This window comes from Argentina silus (assembly GCF_951799395.1).
Source record: "Argentina silus genome assembly, chromosome: 21".
Classification (NCBI taxonomy): Eukaryota; Metazoa; Chordata; class Actinopteri; order Argentiniformes; family Argentinidae; genus Argentina; species Argentina silus.
The window spans coordinates 1,040,665-1,067,652 of NC_139675.1; the positions used below are offsets into that span (position 1 = coordinate 1,040,665).

Consider the following 26,988-nt stretch of genomic DNA (forward strand, 5'->3'; position numbering starts at 1 on the left):
TCTGTATTATATTGCACTACAATGTAACAGCATTACTGCTTTGTCGTTCAGTAGCCTTTCAGTGCTGGTCAATGCTAGATGTGAAAGCTCTTTGTCTGGTAGGTGATTAGAAGAAGCGGTCGTGTTCCGGTATCCACGGTGACAGTAAGAGCCTTGAGAGCGGATTCCGGTGCATTCCGAGGTGGGGTTTGGTCACGTGGTCACGTTGGGGTGCAGCCAGGTGTTTCCTGACTCTCTTAGCAGTAGAGGATCATGGGAGGGGGGCCGCGGCCGACCTCCGTGTTGGGTCATACAGCGCATCAGAGTCGCCACCGCCACCGCGAGACGTTAAGGGGTGACGTGGAAGAGTACTATAGTGACATCGCCACGGTTACCGCCGTTTACTATGGGACACAGTCACGTCCGACTCGTCTTTTCTGAGGTGGACTATAGTTTACAGACCTGAGAGGGTCTTCAGACAGATGGTTCTGTGTTGTCTGTTGGTGGCAATTTGAGCAATGATAATATGTATTTTTTATTTTTGTTGGTGCCTGTCAAAGTCACAGGTTAACTAATGTAACTGATTGTTATTTTTGTTTGTGTTTTTATGGAAGGGAATTTGGTAACAATGCTTCTGCGTATTTTTGTTATTAGTTTTCTTTTCTCTGAAGATTAAGCAGAATTGCGAACACTAATGAGTGAAAGTGATCTTAATTGTAAATTTGATAACGTGTCAGTCCTATTTGTAATGAAGGTACCAAAATATCTTTAATTTATTCCAGGATTTGTTTGTTTTTTTTGTTTTGTTTTTTGTTTCTTTCTACCGGCAACCTCCGCAGAGTTCATGACATTGTTTTATATAAACATTGCTGTTTTAGAGTGCAATTAAAGTGCAATTTTAATGTAATCTCCAAAAGGTCATTTCTGGGATCCAATCCCTTTTATCTCCAACATGTTAATGCTCCACAGAGATCAATCATACAAATAAAAATGTAATTCTGTAAAGGTTTCTGAAGCTGGGCTGGACTGCATTTTATTTACATCTACGCAACATCATTCAATGTTTGCTTTTAACACCTGTGAAAAATTACTCTGAAGTTTAATTGAACCGCTGCAAATGCATGAAATTCTCCAGGTGCATATGCTGGGCAATCAGCGTGGTTGTTGCATTTGTCATATTCCTATTAACAGCCTCAGAGAGAGGGAAGTCTCTCCTCTCTCTCCTCCTCTTTTCAAGGCAGCATCCTGACAATACGAAGGGTGTGCTGGAAGCATAAAGTGAACCATGTTTCTATCAGATGAGGACATCGATGCTGTCTATGAGGTTGGTAAAAACAAAGTGCTGGGAACACATCAATGATTGGCTGACGATAAATGTGTGCAAAAAAAAAAGCGAAATTCCACTTTAAGGCTTTTTTTCAGTAGAAGCGCACTAGACTGGGAAATGGGTGTCATTTGAGTGTTGCCCTTGGCAACTTCAGCAGGACACAATCGGACTGTGTTTTGTTTCGTTTTGTTTTATCTTCCTGTCTTTGGTGTTTTGGGAGCTTTGCCTGTGAGGACGGCGGCCAGCGGCTCTGAGCTCACGTCTGGATCATTCCCAGAGGGCTTCACATCACAGGAGAGCTCTCTGGTTTCATTGGTGTTTTTATGTGTGTTTTAAGTGAGGCCGAACGCCCCAGCGACTTCAGAAAGCCGTCTGCAGAGACACCGGACGTTGTCCCCACGGCCGCCGTGGTCAGACCAGAGGGCAGGTCAGGAAAGCTGCTGCTGCAGTCCCACTCTCTCTTCCACTCTCTCTCTCTCCCTCCCTCCCTCCCCCTCCCTCCCTCCTTTCCTCGCTCTCTCGCTCTCAGTTTCTCACCGAACACTTTATTAGGAACACCTGTACACCTTCTCAAGGTAGAGCTGGTGTAATGGTGCGGGGTATGTTTTCTTGGCACACTTTGGGCCCATTAATACCAATCAATCATCGCTTCAGTGCCACAGCCTATTTGGGTATTGTTGCTGACCATGTGCATCCCCTCATGGCCACAATTTACCCATCTTCTAATGACTACTTCCAGCATGATAATGCCCTACCCAGTATTAGTATAGTGTTCCTAATAAAGTGTTCGGTGAGTGTACACACACACACACACGCACACAGGTCAGAAAGGCTCTTTCATGCAGGCTGCTTCTCCACGAACTCTACTGGGAGGAAACAATCAGCGTCTGACTCAAGGCTGATCTGAAAGCCATTAAAAGAAAAATAAACCCTGAAATGATTTTCCCAGATGCGCTCCTGTCATACCTCATAGCTCAGCCAGGCCTCTGTGTGAGGCCACATCCGTCCGCCTTGTCATTTATTTGCCGAGGGGACTTCTAAACGAAACGCACATGTTATTGTCTGTAGATGGGTTGATAGGGCCTTAGACATGGTCCCCCCAGCCCTCCTCCTTTGCTGCTATTCAGGTGTGTGTGTTGGGGTTGGGTGGGGTTGCGGGGCGGGGGGGGGGGGGGGGGGGGTATGGTGAATGAGGCTTGGCGACCACACTAACAAAGCAAAATATAGCAACTCTGTATCAATGGACCCAAAACACGTCATTCACACAAGTGTAAAACCAGGAAAAAGTGGAACACAAACAGCGCAAAGACCCCTGACGGAAGGAGGCGGGGGAGGGAGGAGAGAGAGAGGGAGGGAGAGGAGGAGGAGGGAGGGAGGAGGAGGAGGGAGGGAGAGGAGGAGGGAGGAGGAGGAGGGAGGGAGAGGAGGAGGAGGAGGGAGGGAGGAGGGAGGGAGAGGAGGAGGGAGGAGGAGGAGGGAGGGAGATAGGTGGAGGTCCTCTGGAGGGGGTCAGACCTGATCATAATCAGTTCACGCCGCCTGATTGGCTACACCTGTTGAAAAATGTGGCCACAAACGATCTGAATACAAGCTGCTTGTGAATGTGGTGTAGCCATGGCTTCAGTGCAAACAAACACCTTTTATTGTTCGAGTTTTCAACGTTTTAAAACCAATACCATAAACCAAGGGGGAAAAAAAAAAAAACTGCTAAAGAATATCAGGTATGTTAATGTCTTTGATGAGGGGCTACTTCCCGGGACAGATCAAGCCTAAATAACATTTTCAATACATTTAAATCTAGAAATGAAGCTTAATCTGTGTCCGGAAAACTGGGCCTATGTCAGGGGAGGCTGGTGGAGATAGAACTCAGAGGACGGCCTCATTGTAATGCATGGAATGGATACCATTCCACGCATTACAATGAGCCCATCCTCCGATTTCTACCTCATCAGCCTCCACTGGCCTATGTGTATATGCATAACAAGTGATTGGACATGTACTGTATGCAATTACATTCCACGCATTACAATGAGCCCGTCCTCTGAGTTCTGCCTCACCAGCCTCCCCTGAAGTGTGTGTATGATTCCAGCCTCCCCTGAATTGTGTGTATGATTCCAGCCTCCCCTGAAGTGTGTGTATGATTCCAGCCTCCCCTGAATTGTGTGTATGATTCCAGCCTCCCCTGAAGTGTGTGTATGATTCCAGCCTCCCCTGAAGTGTGTGTATGATTCCAGCCTCCCCTGAATTGTGTGTATGATTCCAGCCTCCCCTGAAGTGTGTGTATGATTCCAGCCTCCCCTGAATTGTGTGTATGATTCCAGCCTCCCCTGAAGTGTGTGTATGATTCCAGCCTCCCCTGAAGTGTGTGTATGATTCCAGCCTCCCCTGAAGTGTGTGTATGATTCCAGCCTCCCCTGAATTGTGTATGCAGAAGGTCTGTTCTCATAGTACCTGGCTGAGTTCCAGTCACTCCCCCAGGGCTGAAACAAACAGTCGTGACTGCAGTACAGTATGCTAATCTGGCCTCCTCTCTCCTACTCTCCCTCCTACTCTCCCTCCTCCCTCAGGGTGTTCAGGGTGAGGTACGTACAGTACACATGCTAGCGTGTTCAGGGTGAGGTACGTACAGTAAACATGCATCACTAGAGAACAACTATCTCCACAGTATCTCCTGACACTACCTACCGCCGTAGACTGAAGGCCATCTCTTCAGGCTCCATCTTGGCTGTCCCTCCTGAAGACCTCTTCATCCCCACTACCCTGTACTAACCCTAACCCTAGAGACCTCTTCATCCCCACTACCCCCCTGTACTAACCCTAACCCTAGAGACCTCTTCATCCCCACTACCCCCCTGTACTAACCCTAACCCTAGAGACCTCTTCATCCCCACTACCCCCCTGTACTAACCCTAACCCTAGAGACCTCTTCATCCCCACTACCCCCCTGTACTAACCCTAATCCTAACCCTAGAGACCTCTTCATCCCCACTACCCCCCTGTACTAACCCTAACCCTAGAGACCTCTTCATCCCCACTACCCCCCTGTACTAACCCTAACCCTAGAGACCTCTTCATCCCCACTACCCCCCTGTACTAACCCTAATCCTAACCCTAGAGACCTCTTCATCCCCACTACCCCCCTGTACTAACCCTAACCCTAGAGACCTCTTCATCCCCACTACCCCCCTGTACTAACCCTAATCCTAACCCTAGAGACCTCTTCATCCCCACTACCCCCCTGTACTAACCCTAACCCTAGAGACCTCTTCATCCCCACTACCCCCCTGTACTAACCCTAACCCTAGAGACCTCTTCATCCCCACTATCCCCCCTTACTTGCTTGTATGTGTGTGTGTGCGAGCTTGCGTGTGTTCGTGCGTGTGTGCGTGCGTGCGTGTGCGAGCTTGCTTGCGTGTGTGCGTCTGTGTGTGCAATGCATTCCTGCATCTGGAAAAAAAGGTAGACTGTATTATCTTCATCAATTCATCAATGGTCTGCCTAGTTTCAAAGATTCTGTCCAAATGTATTTTTACTTTCCTGACTTAAAACAAGCAAGGGACAAATGGAGAACACTTTCTTGGGAGGAACCAGAACCAGTTTTTTTCCTCAAGAGGGGGCAAGTCTATTACAACCATCTTAGTGTATTATCCCATTTAACAAAAAAGCCTATTTTCTCAGTTCTAGCTTGGAACCGGGCCAGTGCGTTGTGAAGGATTTAGCAACGTTTAGCCGAGACAAGTTGCTCAGTCAGTCTATTAATCACAACCCACTTGTTCTCTTTTTGGCTACTTTCTCTTCTCTGTCTGTTCCTGTTAGGCCGCTTTGCATCTCCATTGAGGCAACCAACCTCAATCTCTGAGAAACCGTGGTCTCTTTGTCTATGAAGTGGGGCCTGAGGAAGGCGGTGGCGGAGTCTGATCATTAAAAGACAAACGTAATGACTTTGCAGTCTTTTCTGTCCCCTGAGAGCTGGCGCGTGGCCAGAGTGGAAGGCTGCTCGGGTCCAGAAACTCTTGGTTTGTGACACACGGCGAAGGAGGATTAAAGCGTTTCTCTTGAAAGGCTCAGACTGGATAAGCTTGATGATGTTTGCGCCGTCACGGCCAACCGTTTGAGCCCCTGACAGCGCTGTGCTTTGGCGCTGGTCCTCTCCCCATCAGTCAGGGCAGGAGCGCCTCTCCGATTTAAACTATATGACTGGCTATTACTCTCTGAGGGCTAAACCCAAAGAACCGTGGTTACCACTGCTTAGACTGGTTCGTTTGTGGCTCTACTTTTGATGAATCCTTTGAGTTTCAGGCTGATGTAGGCTAGGACGGTCTGCGCTGGTTTGTGTCTGTGTCTATACACTTGTACAGTACGTGGTCAGTGCTCATCGTAAATTACTTTTCACGATACGCTTAGTTCCATAAAGAGATACGTTCGATTGGGACCCTCTGTTCACGTCAGGGGAGGCTGGTGGAGGTATTATCATACATAATATATGCCATGCAGCTGACGCTTTTATCCAAAGCGACTTACATTGCAGTGAGTGCATACATTTCTCACTATATATGGTCCCAGCGGGAATACACTTGTACAGAATGTATCTACGTTGGACACCGTTCCTCATTCCGTTCCGTGCATCACAACGAGCCCGTCCTCTGATTTCTACCGGCGCCAGCCTCACATGACCTTCAGCTCCCAAAACAGCAGGTGATCCTGCCAAACCGTGTCCTACAGCAGCCTGCTGTGTGTCTTCATGTACCTTCATGGAAGTCCACTCAGAACATGAGCAGAGCCGTCGTCAGCGTCCCCAGCCCGCCAGGGCGCACCGCCACTAGGCCCCTCCGGGTTCGAGGTGTCTCGTTAGCTCCCGAGACGACAGCGTTTCGTGGATTGAGTGGTCGTGGATTACGGTCGTCACTTAGGCCTGATTTATCGACACGTCTCACAGGACATGGAGTGAACGGAGCCGCTCCTGTAGGGGGTGCACGCCACCGCCACGGCTGGTTTCACGCCACGGGAGAACGGCTGACTCAGGCAGCTGTAGCCGTTCCGCACATGGCCAGGCATGTGGAAGGGGCGGAGGGACGGAGGGAGGAACGGACGGAGGGAGGGACGGCCGGACAGACAGACGGACGGAGGGAGGGAAGGAGGGAGGGAGGGAGGGAACAACTGTCGTTGAGGCAGTGTTAATGGAAGATCACTAGCGTGGAGCGTAGCGCTGTGGCGGTTCAAAGCTAATTCTCCAGGTAGGCGAGAGGAAGATGATGCTAGCTGCTGCCGGAGCAGACTGGAAACAGCTGCAGTATGGTAGCCGTTTGTTTCACAGGCAGCCGTTTGATCTGCTTGGGCTTACAGAATCCCTCCACTCCCTCCCGCTCTTGGTTGTATGCTGCATTCAAGTGCTCCTTGGAAATAAGAAACTTGGACTTTGACGACTGGGCAACTCGTGTTCCTTGTGAGTGGAGGATGCCATTGTTTCCCTTCTAAAAGTTCAGGTGTGTGTGTGTGTGTGTGTGTGTTCATTCTATACAATAGAGACAGGGACATACATACACACACACACACACACACCACAATCCTCCGACACATGGATCAGGGCTGGGTGCAGGTGGCTATTACTTTCCCAACGGACTCAATACACCCCATTCCACTCCATCTCCCCGAGAAAAAAACATTTTTGGACACCTCAGCACTATGTACAGTAAGAAGTAACCTCAGTATTATGTCCAGTAAGAAGGGGTTTGGTGTCGTTTAAATCCGCCTCTTCATTTGGCGGTATTGCTCTTCCCTCCTCATTTGGCGGTATTGCTCTTCCCTCCTCATTTGGCGGTATTGCTCTTCCCTCCTCATTTGGCGGTATTGCTCTTCCCTCCTCATTTGGCGGTATTGCTCTCCCTCTTCATTTGGCGGTATTGCTCTCCCTCTTCATTTGGCGGTATTGCCCTCCCTCCTCATACAGCAGACAGGTTTATGGGCCAGGCCGTGCAGCCTGCCAGCTGTGATTGCCGACAATTGCATTTACTGTCAGGTCAATCTGCGCTGGTGTAAACACTGAACTGAGGAAATTAACTGTCTCCTCGTCCCTCAGACCCATTAGAGAGAGGCTCAGCGCTGTGTGTGTGATTGTGTGCGTGCGTGCGTGCGTGTGTGTGTGTAAAATCATGCAGAGACTAGTCAAAATCAGCCCATTTGGGGAATAGAATAAAACAATAGATAACAAGAAACTGCAGTGTCGGCCTGAACGCTTCTGATTATATCGACTCACGTTAGCTCTTATTTCCCAGTGGTGTTGTCCTGACTTGAAGTTTGAAGTTGCAGCAATTGAAGAAAATCAATATGTGATACACACACACACACACACACACACACCTTATCCCTGGTTTGTTGTAACACTTCTGAGTTCCTGGTGCGGTAAGCCACATTAGCATTGATTTGGGAGGAGGTGTGGGGTCTCTGCAGTCTTCTAGCTGCTCCCAGAGCTGCTGTTGGCAGCCTGCATTTAGAAGAGTTTATAGCCAATGCTGAGAATAGCCAGGGCCAGAGAACATCATAATAGTGTCAATAATTTATTTGTGCGTGCGTGCGTGCAATCGTACAGTGAGCAATCGTACAGTGAGCAATCGTACAGTGAGCTATCGTACAGTGTGTTGGTTATTTGTTGTTTCAATGATGTAATCTCAGTGCAACGGTCTCAGCAGTTAATCATCTCAACCAAACACAATTAAAAGCCCACTTACAGTGTAGCTGCATTGACCTCCATCCTCCTTTTCCAAGCACAACATTACATCCGTAAGTGGATCGTGATTAACCGCCAATAACCTCCACACAGGCCCATTCAATCAGACATGAAGAACACTGTCTGTTAAAACAAACACCAGAACACTCCCCAGAGTTAGCATCGTGACATGTTACTGGTTGTTTGTATTGAGGAGAAGGAGGGGTCCCTGTAGACGGCTGATGCAGGGCGTTCCTATGGTACAAGATAGATAATGACCTTTTCACTCATTGAAGACCCGTCTCTTCAGGCTACATCCTAACAGTCCCTCCTGAGACCTCCACATCGTAGGCTGCTGTGGAATTGCTATCGTTGTGGAGTGAAGACGTTTATTTAGTACTTCTGTGCATGTATGTGGCCTGCAGTTGTAGAATTAACTCATTCCGTGCCGAGGGTGTGAATAAAGTCGGGCCAAACTGTCAACATTCTAGAGCGCCAAGGGTGACTTAATTCACCAGAAATGCGGAAATGATGACGCTTCATGTTGTAGCCAATCAGAGTGTTGTTGCTGGGTAAACACCTCATAGAACACTTGGAACACTCAAGGTGAGGAGTGTTCCGGAGCTCTTTGGCGGTTGGTGAGTTAAGGGTAATAGTGTAGAGCGGGTTGAGAGGGCAGACGGCGGTTGGAAGTGAACACTGGTTAGCCGTTGTATTTCACTGTTTTCATCAGTCTTTCTTTATCACGTTCTGGAGACATGGACAGGCAGCTTTTAGTGATTATGCCCCCAGCCCCTGAAACAGCCTGCCAGATGAGCTGAGGGACCAGTTTTTTAAAGAAATCAATTTTCTTGGACTTGAAATCTTAAGACTTACCTTTTTAGCCTTGCTTTTATGTGGGCTGCTTTTAGTATCTCAGCCCTTGGGCTATTTTGTTTTACTTTGTTTTCTTTTTTTTTTTTCTTCCATTAAATTGTTTTTACTTTGTTCCTTTCCTTTCATTGCCTTGCCTTGCGTTAGTCTCTACAGCCCTCTACAGTCCTCTCTTGATTATTATTTTTTTTACTGTTTTTACACAAAACCAGTGGAGCCCCATCTCTGTCCTTTCAGAAGGATGAGGGCTGTAGTCACCGCCATGCTGACGTGAGAGCCGGGTGACCACTGCTGAACAGAGAGCCAGGCCTGAGCGCCAGGCCAGAGCTTGGTCCATATTCACCATGTGAAATCCTCCATCTGCTGTTTTCCTGATACTGCGGCAGTATTCTGACTGAGCGGCAGCCAGAGCTGGCTTACATTCACACTCTGCTGTTGCTGTTTTCTCACGGTAAATTACACAATTCCCCTCGTCTGCGATTGAACGAATTGAGGCCGTACAATAATAAGACAAATGTCAACAAACGCATACAGGCTTTGAGGAGAACGAAAGGAACACATACAACCTTTCAGTGTGACAGAGTAGAATATAAATCTGTGTCATCAGCATACAGCGCATGATCATTACGCATTGATTTACGCCGGTGACAGCAGAGAACCCTGTACTGTACTGCATACATGCCAAATACATGTTCCACACGTGTCTGTCATATGCCTCGAGTCAGGACACCAAAGAGCTGAATGTAAAACTGTCTCTTGGTTTTTCCCCACCTGGCTGGTCGCTCGCCCTGTCACCCGCCATCACGGCCCGCTGCTAGTGATGCCCGCATCACGTGACCTCGCCGCAGGTCAACGGTACCATCGTATCAGGAACCGTGTGACGCGTCCTTAGACAGGATAAGGGAAAACAATTCCATTGTTAAACTGTCCCTCCTCTTCTCTGAAGTTTTAATGTTAGCACTGGAGGACAGCAGCCGAAACACAAACAAGTACAACAATGTAGCTTTGGGATGGAAAATGGACGCCTTGGCCTCTCTCTGTTGTCTTTGATCATCCATCCAAGTATCTCCAGTGGAGGGAGGGAGGGAGGGAGAGAGGGAGAGGGAGAGAGAGAGAGAGAGAGAGAGGCTGATTAATCAAAAGCCGACTTTAATTGTCGTTCCCGTCGCTATATCCATCTGGAGACTCTGGGCAGTCAGACGGTCGAGAAACATAATTCAAATAATTCATCGCAATTTCATTGAATGTTGATTCCAAGAACCCTCCCCCCACACGCCCGTAGAACGGTTGCTTGTTGTCATGTGCGTTGTCTTTCCTGACCGGGTAGGACTATTTTGCGGACAGTTGTTGCCTCGCGCTAACTTGCAACATTATAGAAAATATAAGAAAACCTGAATGAAAAACTACATTTTCTGAGTTTTTTGCCATAAGTATGCTCTATACAAAGGATCTACTCGATGAAGGCGTTAGGTATTTGTTTGCTTTGATGTGTGGTGAGGTGTCACTCATTTAAAACGGGTTTCCAATACTTTCTTCAAAGGATTTGACCCGGCTTTCTGCAGTACGCCTGGCCTCAACGAGGCTGTCCCTCACAGCGAGTTTGAAGAGGACGGCAGAGAGAGAGAGAGAGAGAGATGAGGTGGGTCGTTGTGAGGAGAGATCCGAGGTTCTGGGACCACTGGAGGAGTCATTTAAACCCAGACCCTCCTGCCACCAGACCAGCTGTCCAGATGAATTCAACTGGACAGAGACAGAGGGGGGTGGGGGGGAGTCATAGACACACACACACACACGCACACACACACACACACACACACACACACACACACACAGATGGGGATAGCCACGCACACTCACACAGGCATAGCCACATACACTCACACACACACACACGCAGACAGACACACACACAGATACACACACACACACATTGCCCCAGGCCAGCCTGCACCATCAGCCCCAGAGAGCCAGGAGGCAGCAGATTGGTCTGAAAGGCAACAGCAGGACCCTTCAGTCTATTTCACTGAGAGAAGAAGGAGAATGGATGCCTTTGGCCCTGCAAGCAGCAGGAAAACACTGCAGAGGTAAGCACTGTCTCTGGGCTCTGAATACTTAATGCTTCATCTTTGTGGAGTGTTGACTAAAATGGCCCCTTTTTTTTAAGTTGAAATTCAAATGACCAACCTTTAGGTCCAGCACTGGTATGTTCCCCGTGTGCTGGGAGAATGTGTGTCTCAGTGCAGGAACAAAGACATGTCTGTGTTTAAGACGGGATTAGAAAAGGAGAAACCACCACCGGGGCAGTTTCCATGCCAGAATGTCTGATTTCCCCAAGTGGAGTTTAGGCTTTCACTGAGGTGCAGAGCAGTTTTGGCCGTGAATGAAGAGAATGAAGGATAGGAGAGAATGTGGAGTGGTGGACAGGGAGAGGGAGGGAGGGAGGGAGGGTGGGTGGGTGGTAGAGAGAAGGGGGGGTGGGAAGGAAAGAGTTCCGAAAGAGGGATGGAAAGTGGGAGAGGGAAAGAATGAGAGAGAGAGAGAGAAAAGGGTCAAAAAGAGGGATGGAGAGTTGTTAGAAAGAGAGGGAAAGGGAAAAAGAGTGAAAAGAGTGAGAGTGATTACAGTAAAAACCTCCCTAGAGACACATTACCATGCAGAATTGGCATAAACTCTCATTTATACTTGGTTGGGTTATTGGGTGACAACTTAAGAAATTAAACACCGAATGACCTTAAGTGACTCTGCTTGACATAAAATGGAAAGTCTGAAATCTAACTCAGGGAGAGTGAATGGGGAGATTAACATTTTATTTTATTGTTTCTAGATGACTTGGCCTATCTGGTTTTGGTCTGTCAATCACAACCACAATGCTGAGAGGAAACGAAGCCAAGGCACACCGTCTGAAGGCCAGAAGGGGGTGAAGCCTGTTATTTCAGGAGAGTTTCTCTGTCAGTCAAATTCATTCTCCTGACAGGAACAGGCCCTTGTGTTAGCATTGTGCTCAAACAAATGCCAGTCAAGCCCTGCAAATATAACCTGCCTTCTGCGAAATGAAGTCATTTTCTTGTGCTGCAGAAAACTCTAGACTTCAAGCGAGGCAGACGGGAGAGATAAGGACATATGGCATGGTGAGTTGAGGTCAAAAAAAGAATTCGTTTAGCAGACGCTTTCATCCCAAGCAAAGTGCCGTTAATGTTCAGGATTATATATATATGTATTAGGAGTGAATTCTCAACAACATTGTTGATGCCAGCTTTAAGCACCTGGGCCATCTGGACCAGAGAGCACTGATGAGTGCAGGTAGACTTCATTTCAGTGCTTTAATCAACTTAGTAATGCGAAAAGCAGCTAAAAACTATTCCCTCCTAATTGCAGGTTAACATATACTGACAGCGTGATCATCTCCGAAAGGTGGTTCCTACTGCATGCCTGAAGAGGCGCCACACCAGACGCACCTCCGTGGTGGAACTCTGAAGAGGGCTGAGCAGCCTTGGAGAAGGGCATGCCTTCCCGCTTGAAGGATGATGCTTAAATCCAAATGTCACAGTTGATAGATATATATGCCATTAATGCGCGCCCGTCTTCTTCTTGGGCATCTTTCAGGACACAGGTGAGGCTGGAGGACACAGGTGAGGCTGGAGGACAATCAAGCAGACAGACACGTACAAGGAGGGATTAGTCAATTGCAATTCTGCACATAAAATGATATAATACTATACGCCATTTAGCTGACGCTTTTATCCAAAGCGACTTACATTGCAGTGAGTGCATACATTTCGGTATAGATGGTCCCAGCGGGAATCAAACCCACAACCTAAGCGTTGTTAGCACCATGCTCTACCAACTGAGCCTCCGAGGACCACAGGATGTCAAGCATGTATATTAGGCCGCACGTGAGCTTCCTGTGCATGCCAGACGATGATCAGCCTTCTTGGGCTGAGCGCCGACACTGCCAGCGTTTCCTGCCTTTGGCCACGGCTTCATCTTGGAGTATGTTTTATGTTAGAGAGAGATTGTGTGTGTGTGTGTGTGTGTGTGTGTGTGTGTGTGTGTGTGTGTGTGTGTGCCTGCGTCTCAATAACATCAGATAATAAATAGGAAAGTGTCTGATTTCATTCTGATTGTCGCTTCCAAGAGGCGCATGACAACATCTGATCTGCACAAGGTGAACTACTTCTGCTCAGACCGCCGTGAAGACACCTACTGGGCAAACACCGCAACAACCGAGGTTTAACTGATCTCCAGTCCTTATCTCCGTTGCAGGTGGGATAAACCGTTACCAGGCTGAGGTTTATACTCCGGCTGTTACCGAAGTTTCTATTCCGATTGGCGTCACCAGAGGCCCAGCAGGGACGAGTCCCAGCGGAACAGGAACAGGAACAGGTTGTTATGTTACAGGTTCTCAGGACTCTGAATGTCAAATGTGAATGCAGATTTCATCCAATAGCTCTTAGGTTGAACTTAGATTAGCGTAACATAGTATTTGTACTCCCTCCCCTGGTCTCCCTAGAGTCCTGTTCAGAGGGAGGGGCGGGTGTCCTGTTCGGGGGGTCAAAGACAGCGTGAGGGTGACAAATGAAATACTGTAGTTTGATGAAATAGTCAAGACTCTCTTTCATTTTCCATATGAAAAGGGAGATGGGTAAAATAACAGACTTGGCCACGAGCCATTCCACTCCAGGACCAAACGCTTCCCAGAGCTCACCGTAAATTCACTAAGAAACAACACAACCAACCAACCAACCAACGCTTGGACAACAAGACGTCAGGAGAGGAATGTAACCAAGGCCTTGTCCAGCCGTTTGTTATCACTGTGAATGGTTCAGCCAATCCTCTTTCTCCGAGGCGAACTCTTTGAGAACTGTGTCAGGAGACTGGGGAGAGCACTTAAGATTCCATCCGTTGAATAACACGGAGAAGTCAGCGCTGGGGTTCACGGAGAAGTCAGCGCTGGGGTTCATGCCAGCGCAAATAGGCTCCTTAGCTTGACGTTGAACCTGAATACTGTTGTTAATGTGTGTAGGCTATGACAGACATTTGGGCGATGGACCAAACATCACGCACGCACGCACACACACACACTTATATACACACACACACACACACACACACACACACACACACATGGGAATGTTGTTCTGGAACATGGGTATGTTGTTCAATATGTTTCTGCAGTGCTCTATAAAGAGAGGAGTGGGAGGGGTGAGAGAGTTGTGGCTCTGTGGTGAGGGTGTTGGGGTTAAAGGTTCAGTTCTCTTTTTGTAAGTTAGAAATGTATGTTAGGAGATTGTTCTACTAACCCCCTCTACTTACCCCACCCAGCCAGGACAATCCCACCCCACCCCACCCTGGACCCAGCCAGGACAATCCCACCCCACCCCACCCTGGACCCAGCCAGGACAACCCCACCCCACCCCACCCTGGACCCAGCCAGGACAATCCCACCCCACCCCACCCTGGACCCAGCCAGGACAACCCCACCCCACCCTGGACCCAGCCAGGACAACCCCACCCCACCCTGGACCCAGCCAGGACAACCCCACCCCACCCTGGACCCAGCCAGGACAACCCCTCGATTTTAACAGTTTCCATTTCATAGATGTAAATGTGTTCATGTTGATGTCAATGAGAAATGATAACATCTTTTCTTTGTTATTGTTGTATTAGTAAAAGACAAGATGGGGAAATAACTCCTCAGAGCTGAGGTATAATTATGCTTTGTATCTCAAAGAGCTCTTAATAAACGAAGCTTTGTTTCATCACATCGCGCACCCTGAGTGGTTCATTCTTGTGACCCTAGCAACAAGGTGCTTGACCCCGAAGCCACAGAATCACCAGGTTTATGAAATACAAAAGAAAAGGCTGCCACTGATGAGGGCTGTCAGTCAGGAGAGAGGATAAGGGGTGGCCAAGACCATGGTGAAGTTTAGGGTGCGGTTTGTCATCCACACTCAACAACAGTACAGCCTTTGGAATATTTGATAGAGATCTCACTCAAGCAATCACTCCACTTCTTAGGAATGAGTCTGGTTTATGTGTTGTCAATATAATACAGTTGTTAAGGTTAGGCTTCATGTGGAATAAAGATCTATACATAAAGATCAACAGTAGATAATTCAAGAGGCACACAAGAGCTACACTGCTCTACCTAAGGGATGACTTCATTATTACTGTAGATAGCCTTATTCTACCTGGCCATTGTTACTGTGAATGAGCACAACCTATGGTGTTCTGTATGGTTGACAATCACAATAAAGCTGGGACAATAAAGCTTTTCTGAGTCACAATAAAGCTGGGACAATAAAGCTTTTCTGAGTCTCAATGACAATCCTAGAACAATATTGTAAACAGCCATAGGAGTCCAGTACATATTCTTGATGTGGTAGATGTGGAGACAGTAGCAGCATTCAACACTGGGAGGACACGACTTGGGGCCAATGGACTGGGAGGAGGATGAACAAACACATACACACACATTTAGGTGTGTGTGTGGGTGTGTGTGTGTGTGTGTGTGTGTGTGGAGTGTGCATGAAGTAGATCAATGCCAGGATTTCCCTCTGCCACAGTGGCATTGCACCTACAGTTAGATTGACATCCCTCTAACCCAATCACTGCACCTCTAGTTAGATTGACATCTCTCTACCCCAATCGCTGCACATATAGTTAGATTGACATCTCTCTAACCCAATCGCTGCACCCAAAGTTAGATTGACATCCCTCTAACCCAATCACTGCACCGAACGTTTGATTGACATCCCTCTGACCCAATCACTGCACATATAGTTAGATTGACATCTCTCTAACCCAATCGCTGCACCCAAAGTTAGATTGACATCCCTCTAACCCAATCACTGCACCGAACGTTTGATTGACATCCCTCTAACCCAATCACTTCACAGTAACGTTTGATTGACATCCCTCTAACCCAATCACTGCACCTATAGTGAGACTGACAGTATAAAAGGACTGGGACACCCCCCTAGTAACTTCTGGGACACACCTCCAACAAATCATTTGCTGATGGACTGCTTGCTGAAAGCGTGTGCATTTTAGCTCTAGCAATAGCAATTTTTGAGGTGGTTTTCTGTCTCTTTTGTGCCAAGTACATCCAGTAAGTGTTTTTAGTTCTGCAGTTGAGTTTTTAGCCATAATTTATATTCTGTCACACTATTTTACCTCCTAGATAGATAGATAGATAGATAGAAACTTTATTTATCCCAGGGGGAAATTCAGGTAATTGCACATTTAAAACATGCAATTCATTTATTTACCATTGAGATATTTTAAAGGCCCACTAAGGTGAGAATCTAAATTAAAAATGTTTGCTTCAACAGATCAAATTGGCATCACCCAAACATGATAAATGTGGTTTCTGACATGTTCCAGGACCACAGTGGCACTGCACCTATCGATAGACTGACAGTATAAAAGGACTGGGACACACCCCAAGCAAGTCCTTTTGCTGATAGACTTCTTGCTGAAAGCATGTGCATTTTAGCTCCAGCAACAACTATGTTTGAGGTGTTTTTCTATCTCTTTGGTGAGTTTTTAGCCATAATTTATATTCTGTCACACTATTTTAGCTCCTGTGCACATTTGAAACATGCAATTCATTTATTTGCTGTTGAGCTATTTTAAAGGCCCACTAAGGTGAGAATCTAAATTGTTAAGAATGTTGGCATCACCCAAACATGTTACATGTGGTTTCTGACATGTTCCAGGACTCAATGTAAAACTCTAGCCCTGCCAACCTTCTGCAAATGCTCAGTTTTCAACTGGTGTGGTTCAGAAGGTTGTGCTAGTCACCCGGACCTGCATGTCCTACTACAATAGGATGGGTGCTCTGGGTAAGTAAAACTCAATCAATTAACAAACCATATAATGTGTTTCCTTTTTACATTCCTACCATTTTAGCCAGCAGTAGCAGTGCACATTGTCAGCTCACGGCAGGTACAGATGAGACTGGCCATTTAGAAAGCTGGGCTAAAATGCAGCGAGACAGAAAACAAAGGTAAGCACATGTAGCAAAAGTTATCCTGTTTGAGCTAGCATAGCAGTGTTGTATTTTGCAAGATGGAATAATGACCTGTTCGCTAACTTATCTGAGTAGTCACTGACAATTTTACAAAGCTAGATACAAAGTAACTCAACAAATATAGTAACATCCAACTACAAACAAATGCTGCAACATTCACAAGACACGGTTGGCTGCTAACAAATTGGTCATTACAGCCAGTTAAAAAAACAAGAGCCTAGGAATGAATGCCACTACTTGCTGCTTTTTTATCAATTTAATTATGAACAAATGAAGTATGTCACCTTACATTTACACAGAAATAATTTGATATGGATATCAGTCACTGTTGCCATGGTTTTCCTTTTTTGGCATGCAAGTAAAACAATTGTCCCAAATTTGTACCCTTTTTCCTGAATTGTGCTCTTCTGCTTTCCTCAGCCTGGATCCTGAAGACTTCAAAAAAGGCTCAATCCTTTGGGTTTACATCCATGGGTGGCAGTACATAGAAATAAAGAGTGCAGAGTTATGATGAAGATGATTCAAGATGATGCACATGCCATGATGCTAAACCAAGATGGCCGCCTTAGCCTTGACAAAATGGCGTCTGTATTTTTTCTCTCCCATATTCAAAGCTTTGTATACTCAGTAATACAACATTTTATTGACCTGAAATTTGCTGAAACACACATTAACCCTTGGAGATATTCCAAAGCTTGTTTGACTCATGTTTACCTACTATTTTAGCAATATACTTTCTTGACATATTCTAAAGTTACAGTAACTTTGAGAAGATCTGTGACAAGGACTTAGCTTTAGCATTTACTTCAAATAAACAAGTTATAGTAAGAAATAATTGGTTGTGTTTGTGATTCAGATTTCAGTTTACATGACTTGCCCCCCTTTTTACCTGTCATTCTGGCTACAGGGATTTGGCCTGGGAGTTAGATAAAAACCATTGACTGCTTACCTGCCTCTGATTCCAGCTTTTGGTTTACCATAGACTCAATGTTAGAGCTAGATCTGCTAACTGTTTCTATCCCGGTGATTGTTGCAGTAGATTGGATTCATCTGGATAGGTCTGGGGCAATGGAGGATAGCCAACACACCTGATAATGAAACAAATGATTATCACTTACTCACCAGTCATGTCTTGATTGTCAAGAAGTCAAATCCATTGGCTGGGTTCAGACAATACTGGCCCGGCAGAAGGAAGTCATCTACAGGAGTGTCATCCTATAGGTAGAGATGTTTAACATTCAGAGACAATTGTGACTTGTTATTAGATCCTTATTCCCCACAAAGCCGAACCTCAACAACTGTGTTTTAAATCTAAAGCAGACTCATTCTGAACTGGGAACCTCTTGAGTGAGATTATCAAATAATCCAAAAGCTGTAGTGTTGCTGAGTGTGGATGATATGTAGAACCATGCCAACAGTCAACCATGCCCAACACAACTCCCACAGCTCTCCTGTTGAAAAATGTGAAGGATATCTCAAACCACACCCAAAGGTCAACTCCACCCTGGTCTTGACCACTCCCAGTTTGAAAAAAAACATCAACTGGATCCTGCCTCATGTCCTCTCTCCTGACTGACAGCCGCAGCCTCTTAACTACCCTCTAGTGTCCATAAACACACCCACCCACACTCCCTCTCATGAAGCCTTGTCTCTTCCTTTAACTAATCAAGTTGCAACATCTAAAACATAGAGAAGCACCATCAACATGTAGTAGCTGTGGCTCTTCAGTAGGATCTTTGATTCGCAGACAGAAGGTTGAGTTTGAAATGAGTGTGACTATATTGCTTTTCAACATGTTACAGCAAACCTTAATGTCAAAGTTACAAAAAGAAGCATGCCAAATGTGAAAGCACTGGTGGCTCTGTGCAAAGAACTGGGTCTCATCTATAAGAAATCACTGGTTCAAGGCTTGATTTAGAACCCAATTTTGAATATGTTTCAACAAACCTGAATGTCAAACATACAAAACCAAGCATGTCAAGTGTGAAGGAGTTGTGGCTCTGAAAAGAACTATGCCTCATCTATAAGAGGTCACCGGTTCAAGGCTTGTTTTAGGCCTTGCTTTTCAACATGTTACAGCAAACCTCAATGTCAAAACTACAAAAAGAAGCTTGCCAAATATGAAAGCAGTGGTGGCTCTGTGCAAAGAACTCTGCCTCATCTGTAAGAGGTTGCTGGTTCAAGGCTTGTTTTAGGACTTGCTTTTCAACATGTTACAGCAAACCTCAATGTCAAAGCTACAAAAAGAAGCTTACGAAATACAAAAGCACTGGTGGCTCTGTGCAAAGAACTCTGCCTCATCTGTAAGAGGTCACCGGTTCAAAGCTTGGTTTGGAACTTGTTTTTGAATATTGTTCAGCGTTAGACTGATAAAAGGACTGGGACACACCCCCAACAAATCATTTGCTGATGGACTTCTTGCTGAAAGCATGTGCATTTTAGCTCCAGCAGTAACTATGTTTGAGGTGTTTTTCTATCTCTTTTGTGCCGAATGCATCCAGTAAGTGTTTTTAGTTCTGCAGTTGAGGTTTTAGCCATCATTTATATTCTGTCACTATTTTACCTCTTGTGCACATTTGAAACATGCAATTCATTTGTTTGCCGTTGAGATATTTTAAAGGCCCACTAAGGTGAGAATCTAAATTGTTAAGAATGTTGGCTTCACCAGATCAAATTGGCATCACCCAAACATGTTACATGTGGTTTCTGACATGTTCCAGGACTCAATGTAAAACGCTAGCCCTGCTAACCTTCCGCAAATGCTCAGTTTTCAACTGGTGTGATTCAGAAGGTTGTGCTAGTCACCAACACTGCATGTCCTACTACAATAGGATGGGTGCTCTGGGTAAGTAAAACTCCATCAATTAACAAATCATATGTGTTTCCTATTTACATTCCTACCATTTTAGCCAGCAGTAGCAGTGCACATTGTCAGCTCACGGCAGGTACAGCTGAGACTGGCCATTTAGAAAGCTGGGCTAAAATGCAGCGAGACAGAAAACAAAGGTAAGCACATGTAGCAAAAGTTATCCTGTTTGAGCTAGCATAGCAGTGTTGTATTTTTGCGAGATGGAATAATGACCTGTTCGCTAACTTATCTGAGTAGTTTCTGACAATTTTACAAAACTAGATACAAAAAAACTCAACAAATGTAATAAAATCCATCTACAAACATAAATGCTGCATAAATTCAGAAGACACGGTTGGCTGCTAACAAATTGGTCATCATTACAGCCAGTTAAAAAAACAAGAGCCTAGGAATGAATGCCACTACTTGCTGCTTTTTTATCAATTTAATTATGAACAAATGAAGTATGTCACCTTACATTTACACAGAAATAATTTGATATGGATATCAGTCACTGTCGCCATGGTTTTCCCTTTTTGGCATGCAAATAAAACAATTGTCCCAAATTTGTACCCTTTTTCCTGAATTGTGCTCTTCTGCTTTCCTCAGCCTGGATCCTGAAGACTTCAAAAAAGGCTCAATCCTTTGGTTTTACATCCAAGGGTGGCAGAAATAAAGAGTGCAGAGTTAGGATGAAGATGATGCACATGCCGTGATGCTAAACCAAGATGGCCGCCTTAGCCTTGACAAAATGGCGTATGTATTTTTTCTCTCCCATATTCAAAGCTTTGTATACTCATTAATACAACATTTTATTGACCTGAAATTTGCTGAAACACACACATTTACCCTTTGAGATATTCCAAAGTTTGTTTGACTCATGTTTACCTACTATTTTAGCAATATACTTTCTTGACATATTCAAAAGTTACAGTAACTTTGAGGAGAAGATCTGTGACAAGGACTTAGCTTTAGCATTTCCTTCAACAAACAAGTTATAGTAAGAAATAATTGTTTTTGAAAACCTTGGAACGAACTACAGTTCTTGCTGCTTTTTGAGCAATTTAATTATGAACAAGTAAAGTATGTAACCTGACATTTACCCTGAAATGATTTGATATGGAAATCACTCACTTTAGCCATGATTTTCCTTTTTTGGCAGGCAAGTAAAACAATTTTGCGTCCCAAATCTGTACTCTTTATCCTGAAGTGTGCTCTTCTGCTCTCCTCAGAATGGATCCTCAAGGCTTGAAGAAGAAGAAGAAGAAGAAGAAGAAGAAGACTTAAAAAAGGCTTAATCCTTTGTAATGGTTTTACATCCATGGATGGCAGTACACAGAAATAGGAGTGCAGAATTATGACAAAGACCATGCATATGCCATGAGGCTAAACCAAGATGGCCGCCTTAGCCTTTACAAAATGGTCCCTGCATGCTCATGGTGCCATCTTGAAACCTTCATGGCTTTTGTATTTTTTTCTCTCCGATATTCAGAGTTTAATATCCTTGGTAAGACATCATTTTACTGGCCTGCACTTTGCTGACACACATTAACCCTTTGAGATATTCCAGAGCTTGTTTGACTCATGTTTGCTCACTATTTTAGCAGTATACTTTCTTGACATATTGTAAAGTTACTTCCAACTTTTAGGTCGGTTGGCATTTGTACCATAATTGCAGAGAAGAAAAGATCTGCACCAAGTGACAAGGACTTATGTCACAGGTGTCAAACTCATTCCATGGAGGGCAGAGTGTCAGCAGGTTTTTGTTTTTTCCTTTCAATTAAGACCATACCATTCCATACTAACTAGTGATCTTAATTCATCAATCAAAAACCTGCTGACACTCAGCCCTCCATGGAATGAGTTTGACACCTGTGACAAGTCCTTGTCACTTGGTGCAGATCTTTTCTTCTCTGCAATTATGGTACAAATGCCAACCGACCTGAAAGTTGGAAGTAACTTTACAATATGTCAAGAAAGTATACTGCTAAAATAGTGAGCAAACATGAGTCAAACAAGCTCTGGAATATCTCAAAGGGTTAATGTGTGTCAGCAAAGTGCAGGCCAGTAAAATGATGTCTTACCAAGGATATTAAACTCTGAATATCGGAGAGGAAAAAAAATACAAAAGCCATGAAGGTTTCAAGATGGCACCATGAGCATGCAGCGACCATTTTGTAAAGGCTAAGGCGGCCATCTTGGTTTAGCCTCATGGCATATGCATGGTCTTTGTCATAATTCTGCACTCCTATTTCTGTGTACTGCCATCCATGGATGTGCACCACACATGCTCCACCACACATGCTCTCAAGAAACATTTTTTCACTACTATTGACATTTTCCAGAAATGTGAATTGAAATAAAGACAAAGCAGTGTTACATAAACAGAAGCACCAGCAACATGAAATAGCTGTGACTATTCAGGAAGATCTTTGACTTCTAAGAAGGTTGAGCATTCAAACCTGTTCTGGAGTGTGAGTCAATTGTGATGCAAGCGAATTGTGGTGGTGGCTCTGTGCAAAGAACTTTGCCTCACCTGTAAGAAATCACCAATGTGGTTTGGGACTTCCCTTTGAATATGTTTCCTCAAACATTCAAGTCAAATATAAAAAGAAGCATGACAAACCTAGAAGCAGTGGTGGCTCTGTGCACACAAACTCTGCCTCATCTATAAGAGATTACTGGTTCAAGGCTTGGTTTGGAACTTGCTTTTGAATAGGTTTTGTCAAACCTTCAAGTCAAACATTCAAAACGAAGTCTGTAAAGTGTGAAGGAGTTGTGGCTCTGCGGTTAGTACCTCGCCCCATCATAATGGGGTTGGAGGTTCAAGACCTGGTGAAGGCTCTGGACCACATTTTTGGAACTTGCTTTTGAATATGTTTCCTCAAACTTTCAAGTCAAATATAAGAAACGAGGTGTGTCAAGTGTGAAGAAGTCATGGCTCAGCGGTTAATACTGCTCCTCCAAGATCAGGGGGTTGGAGGTTCAAGACCCGGTCATGGCTCTAGGTTTAGAACATGCTTTTGAATATGTTTCCTCAAACCTTCAAGTCAAATATAAGAAACGAAGTGTGTAAAGTGTGAAGGCGCTGTGGCTCAGCGGTTAATACCGCTCCTCCAAGATCAGGAGGTTACAGGTTCAAGACCTGCTCACAGCTCTGGAACACATGCGAGACCCTGTGGCTGCTATCGCAAGGTAGAGGAGCCGTGCTCACCGGACATCGGTGCAGGGTCAGAAGGTGCGGACAAGGCTCGGACCAGCGCTGTGTCAGAAACGGACAAGGCTCGGACAAAAAAAAAAAAGGGAAGTGGGGGGCATGTGAGGGAGTGTCCCCCCGCAAGCTGCGGACAAGGCTCGGACAAAAGGAAAGTGGGGGGGATGTGAGGGAGTGTCCCCCCCCCGCCCTTCCAGAACAATGTCCAGCAGCGGTTATCGAGAAGAAAGCTGTTTTTAAATTGTTAAATGAATAACCCCCCCCCCCAATTTAGTTTTTGATCTCTCTCTCCCCATCCATCCTTTGGAAGGTTTAGGCGGTGGCTAATTCTTGGTAAAAATGCTTCTTAAGAAGAAGAATATTATATATATATATATATAAAAATTCTTCTTCTAAGAAGCATCTTTACCAATAATTAGCCACCGCCTAAACCTTCCAAAGGAAGGTCACTTGGAAACTGCTCAACTTACCTCATGGCCTCAGCTGGGCTTGCGGGACCTGTCCTTTACCATTACACCACTGGGACGCAAAGACAGCAGATACCTGCAAAAAAAAAAAAAAAAGAAGTGCAACAACATCATTAGCATGAACATTTCAAATAGCCACATTCTGCTCATGGGGCATGTTCCATACCATGACGCCACCAAGCTGCTGACAACAAATGCACATTTCCAGTGCCACCGACTCTGCAACTAAGGAACATGCAATACTTAACTTCGCAGACACAAGACAGGAAGTTGCAGTTTTGCTCAAGTTCTTCAACTATTTGGATGAAACTGAAAGTCACATACGCACAGCAATAACATACATGAGCACAAGTTTTTCAGCTTTCACAAAAGTTACAGTATATAAGACACACAAATCTATTGAGTAAGTGTTGACAACAAAATGGAATTATTTCCTTGACAGCATATAGCTATTTCTCCCATTATAGTTCATCTTACTCCATGTTAACTCTCATTGCTCAACAGTTCAACGAACAATCAGCCTGTACTCACAAATGAAATAGGTCATCAGTAATACAACATGTGGCCTGGCATACAGGAGAGAATAGATGACTGTAAATGTTTTTTTGGGCCATTTTTGTTGTTGTAACTACCTGCATGACTCTGAATATTTGAGATGAACTTGATTTATATTTATAGTAAGCAATCATATTCTCTGTAACAGGCGCAGTACTACCATAAACTATATAGTACAATGTTTTTCTGCTGTGTGAAATAACTGTTCTAACTGTTTTCAAATGAAAGTTGTCCAACCTGCAATGAGTATTTATGTTTATAGTTACTATTTAGTGTGTCATTATGAAATTAAGGGGTATGTGTTAACTGTTTAAGTTGAATACTGTTTCAAGAAATGTGCTTAAGCGATCGAGAAAAACTGTAACCGTGGTGCAGTTACACCTGTTCTTAAAACATTTGACAATGAACAATCTTGGAGAGAGTGGGCCTGACATTTGCGATAAAGTATTGCATTAGCTTCCTTACATTCAAAGGCACAGACTATATCACTCAACAGAACATCACAGCCACTCTTCACAACCTTCTAGACAAGGCAGAAATCTAACTCCAGAGAAACTGACTTTTGGTATATGGAGTTGAATCCCAGACTGTGAGTGAAGGTTGTATGAACCGTGACTACCAACCACTGCTAGAGAGCAGAAGCATCACAACTGTGTAAAACTCCACATACAACTACACTGTGTAAAAGCACATTTGAGTGGAACAGCATGGAAGTAGGGTCAGAGGCAGGTAGCAGTAAATGGTTTTGATGTAACTCCCAGGCCAAATCACTGTAGCCAAAAAGACAGGTAAAAAGGGAGGCAACTCATGTAAACTCAAATCTAAAACACAATCAAACAAAACCAAAACAATTCTTTCTTACTGGAATTTGTTTGGTGAAGGCAACAACTTCTTCCAAGGCCATTGTAGGGGCTGATTGATTCTTCAACTATTAGTATGAAACTGAAGGTCTCACACGCACAGCAATAACATACGAGCACAAAGGAATATTTTCAGCTAAACGATGTTGCCTTCACACAAAACGCAAAAGATCGCCAACTGCAGTATATAAGACAAACATCTATTGAGTTATTTCCTTTACAGTATATAGCTATTTCTCCCATTATAGTTAATCTCTACTCTATACGTATAAACTCTCATTGGTCAACAGTTCAACTAACAATCAGTCTGTACTCACAAATGAAATAGGTCATCGGAAATATAACATGTGGCCTGGCATACAGGAGAGAAGAGATTACTGTAAATGTTTTTTTTGGGGCACTTTTTGTGTTCTACAGTAATGCCATTTTTGCTGTTGCAACTACCTGCTTGATTCTGAATATTTGAGATGAACATGATTTACATTTATAGTACTGTTAGAAATTATTTTTATAAAAACAGTTTATTATTGCTATAATAAAAATACATTACTGCAGTGTGCTCAATTTACTAATGTGATGGCCTGTTGATAAATGAGATGAATCAAGCATTAGTCCCATAGTACGTTGGATTAATACATGGAGAGGTTAAGCCAGGTCATCAGGAAAGATGTCGCAACACACGCTTACACAAAGAGCTATAGTGGAAAAGTACCAGGCTAGGGAGGACATACCAGAGTAGGTATCTTATCTCTAACAGGGTGCTGACTCCGCAGATGGGACAATGGTGTGACCAGCCCGTGGACAACAAGGGATGCCAAGTCTAAACCACGGTTCCTCCCCAACCAAATAGCCAATCACAATCATTTTGTTTACTGTAAATGCTTTGTTTGACTGTTTGAATGCATCAATTTTTGGAGGGTTGGTTACAGATTAACAGCTTGCTGACTGATTTTCTTCTCCAAAAGTGGTCCTTGTACAAGCCTAGAATTTTGACATATAAATAAATAGCTAAAAGTAAGAAGTAGTTTGTCTTCTCCTTCAAATAAAGAACACGTTTTCACAGTATGCAATAATATTCTCTGTAACAGGTGCAGTGCTAACAAACTATAAAGTACAATGTTTTTCTGCTGAGTGAAATTCTTACAGCTTTTCAGATTTGTTTTCAAATCAAAGTTGTCCAACCTGCAATGAATATTGATGGTTATAGTTACTGTTTAGTGTGTCATTATGAAATGAGTAGTGGATTGAACTTTTCATTAGATGACAACTAAGGGGCACTACCGAGAGCGTCCTGACGGGATGCATCACTGCCTGGCACGGCAACTGCACCGCCCTCAACCGCAAGGCGCTGCAGAAGGTGGTGCGGACAGCTGAGCGCATCAGTGGATGTGAGTTTCCCTCCATCCAGGACATATACAACAAGCGATGTGTCAGCAAAGCCCGGAGGATCATCAGAGACCCCAGCCACCCCAATCACAGCCTGTTTGAACTGTTGCCGTCCAAAAGACGGAGCCTCCTCCGGAGCCTCTGGGCCAAAACTCAGAGGCTCTCCAACAGCTACTTCCCCCAGGCCATCAGGCTCATGAACAAGCCTACCTCAAACCCATGACTTACCCCCAGAACACCCACAGAATGGACTCTACTAGCACACAGTCACTTTAACAACACCTCTTACAATAATAATGACATTCCACTGAACCATTTTACTTTTTTACTCTACTATTTATACTGCAATTGTGTCATGTCTACTGTCTTGTGTCGCCAACAATCGTCACTGTCCAACCGTCTCACTTATCTTGCACTGTCACTTATTGTTTTGTCCTTACCTTATTGCACTACTGCGTATTTGTATTATATGCTGCTCAAGGAACCGAGCCCAAGAATTTTACTCCCTGCACTCGTGTATGAGACGTAACAAATAAACTTGAAACTTGAAACAAAGGATACTTTTTTGATGCACTGATTAGCTTTTGTGACATATGTTCTAAGTTATAAGTTACAGTGCATTTTGAAAAAAAATGGTGGTGTTTTGGTAAACGAGTTAACTGTTTTTAAAAGTTGAACACTGTTTCAAGAAATGTGCTCAAGAGATTGAGAACTGTAGCAGCTACACCTGTTCTTAAAACA

General features: G+C 44.6%; 1 protein-coding gene across 1 annotated transcript in view; it reads left to right on the forward strand.

Moving 5' to 3' along the window:
* Positions 1 to 252: 252 nt before the first annotated feature.
* The window catches only part of LOC310820932 (protein WWC2-like), a gene marked incomplete at its 5' end in the record, with an annotated part of 82,724 nt that continues 55,988 nt past the window's right edge, over positions 253 to 26,988 (forward strand). Inside the window, 2 exons of the mRNA XM_083692773.1 lie at positions 253 to 395; positions 1,644 to 1,733. Coding sequence (XP_083548899.1) covers positions 253 to 395; positions 1,644 to 1,733 — 233 coding nt within the window. The remainder of the gene's footprint in view (positions 396 to 1,643; positions 1,734 to 26,988) is intronic.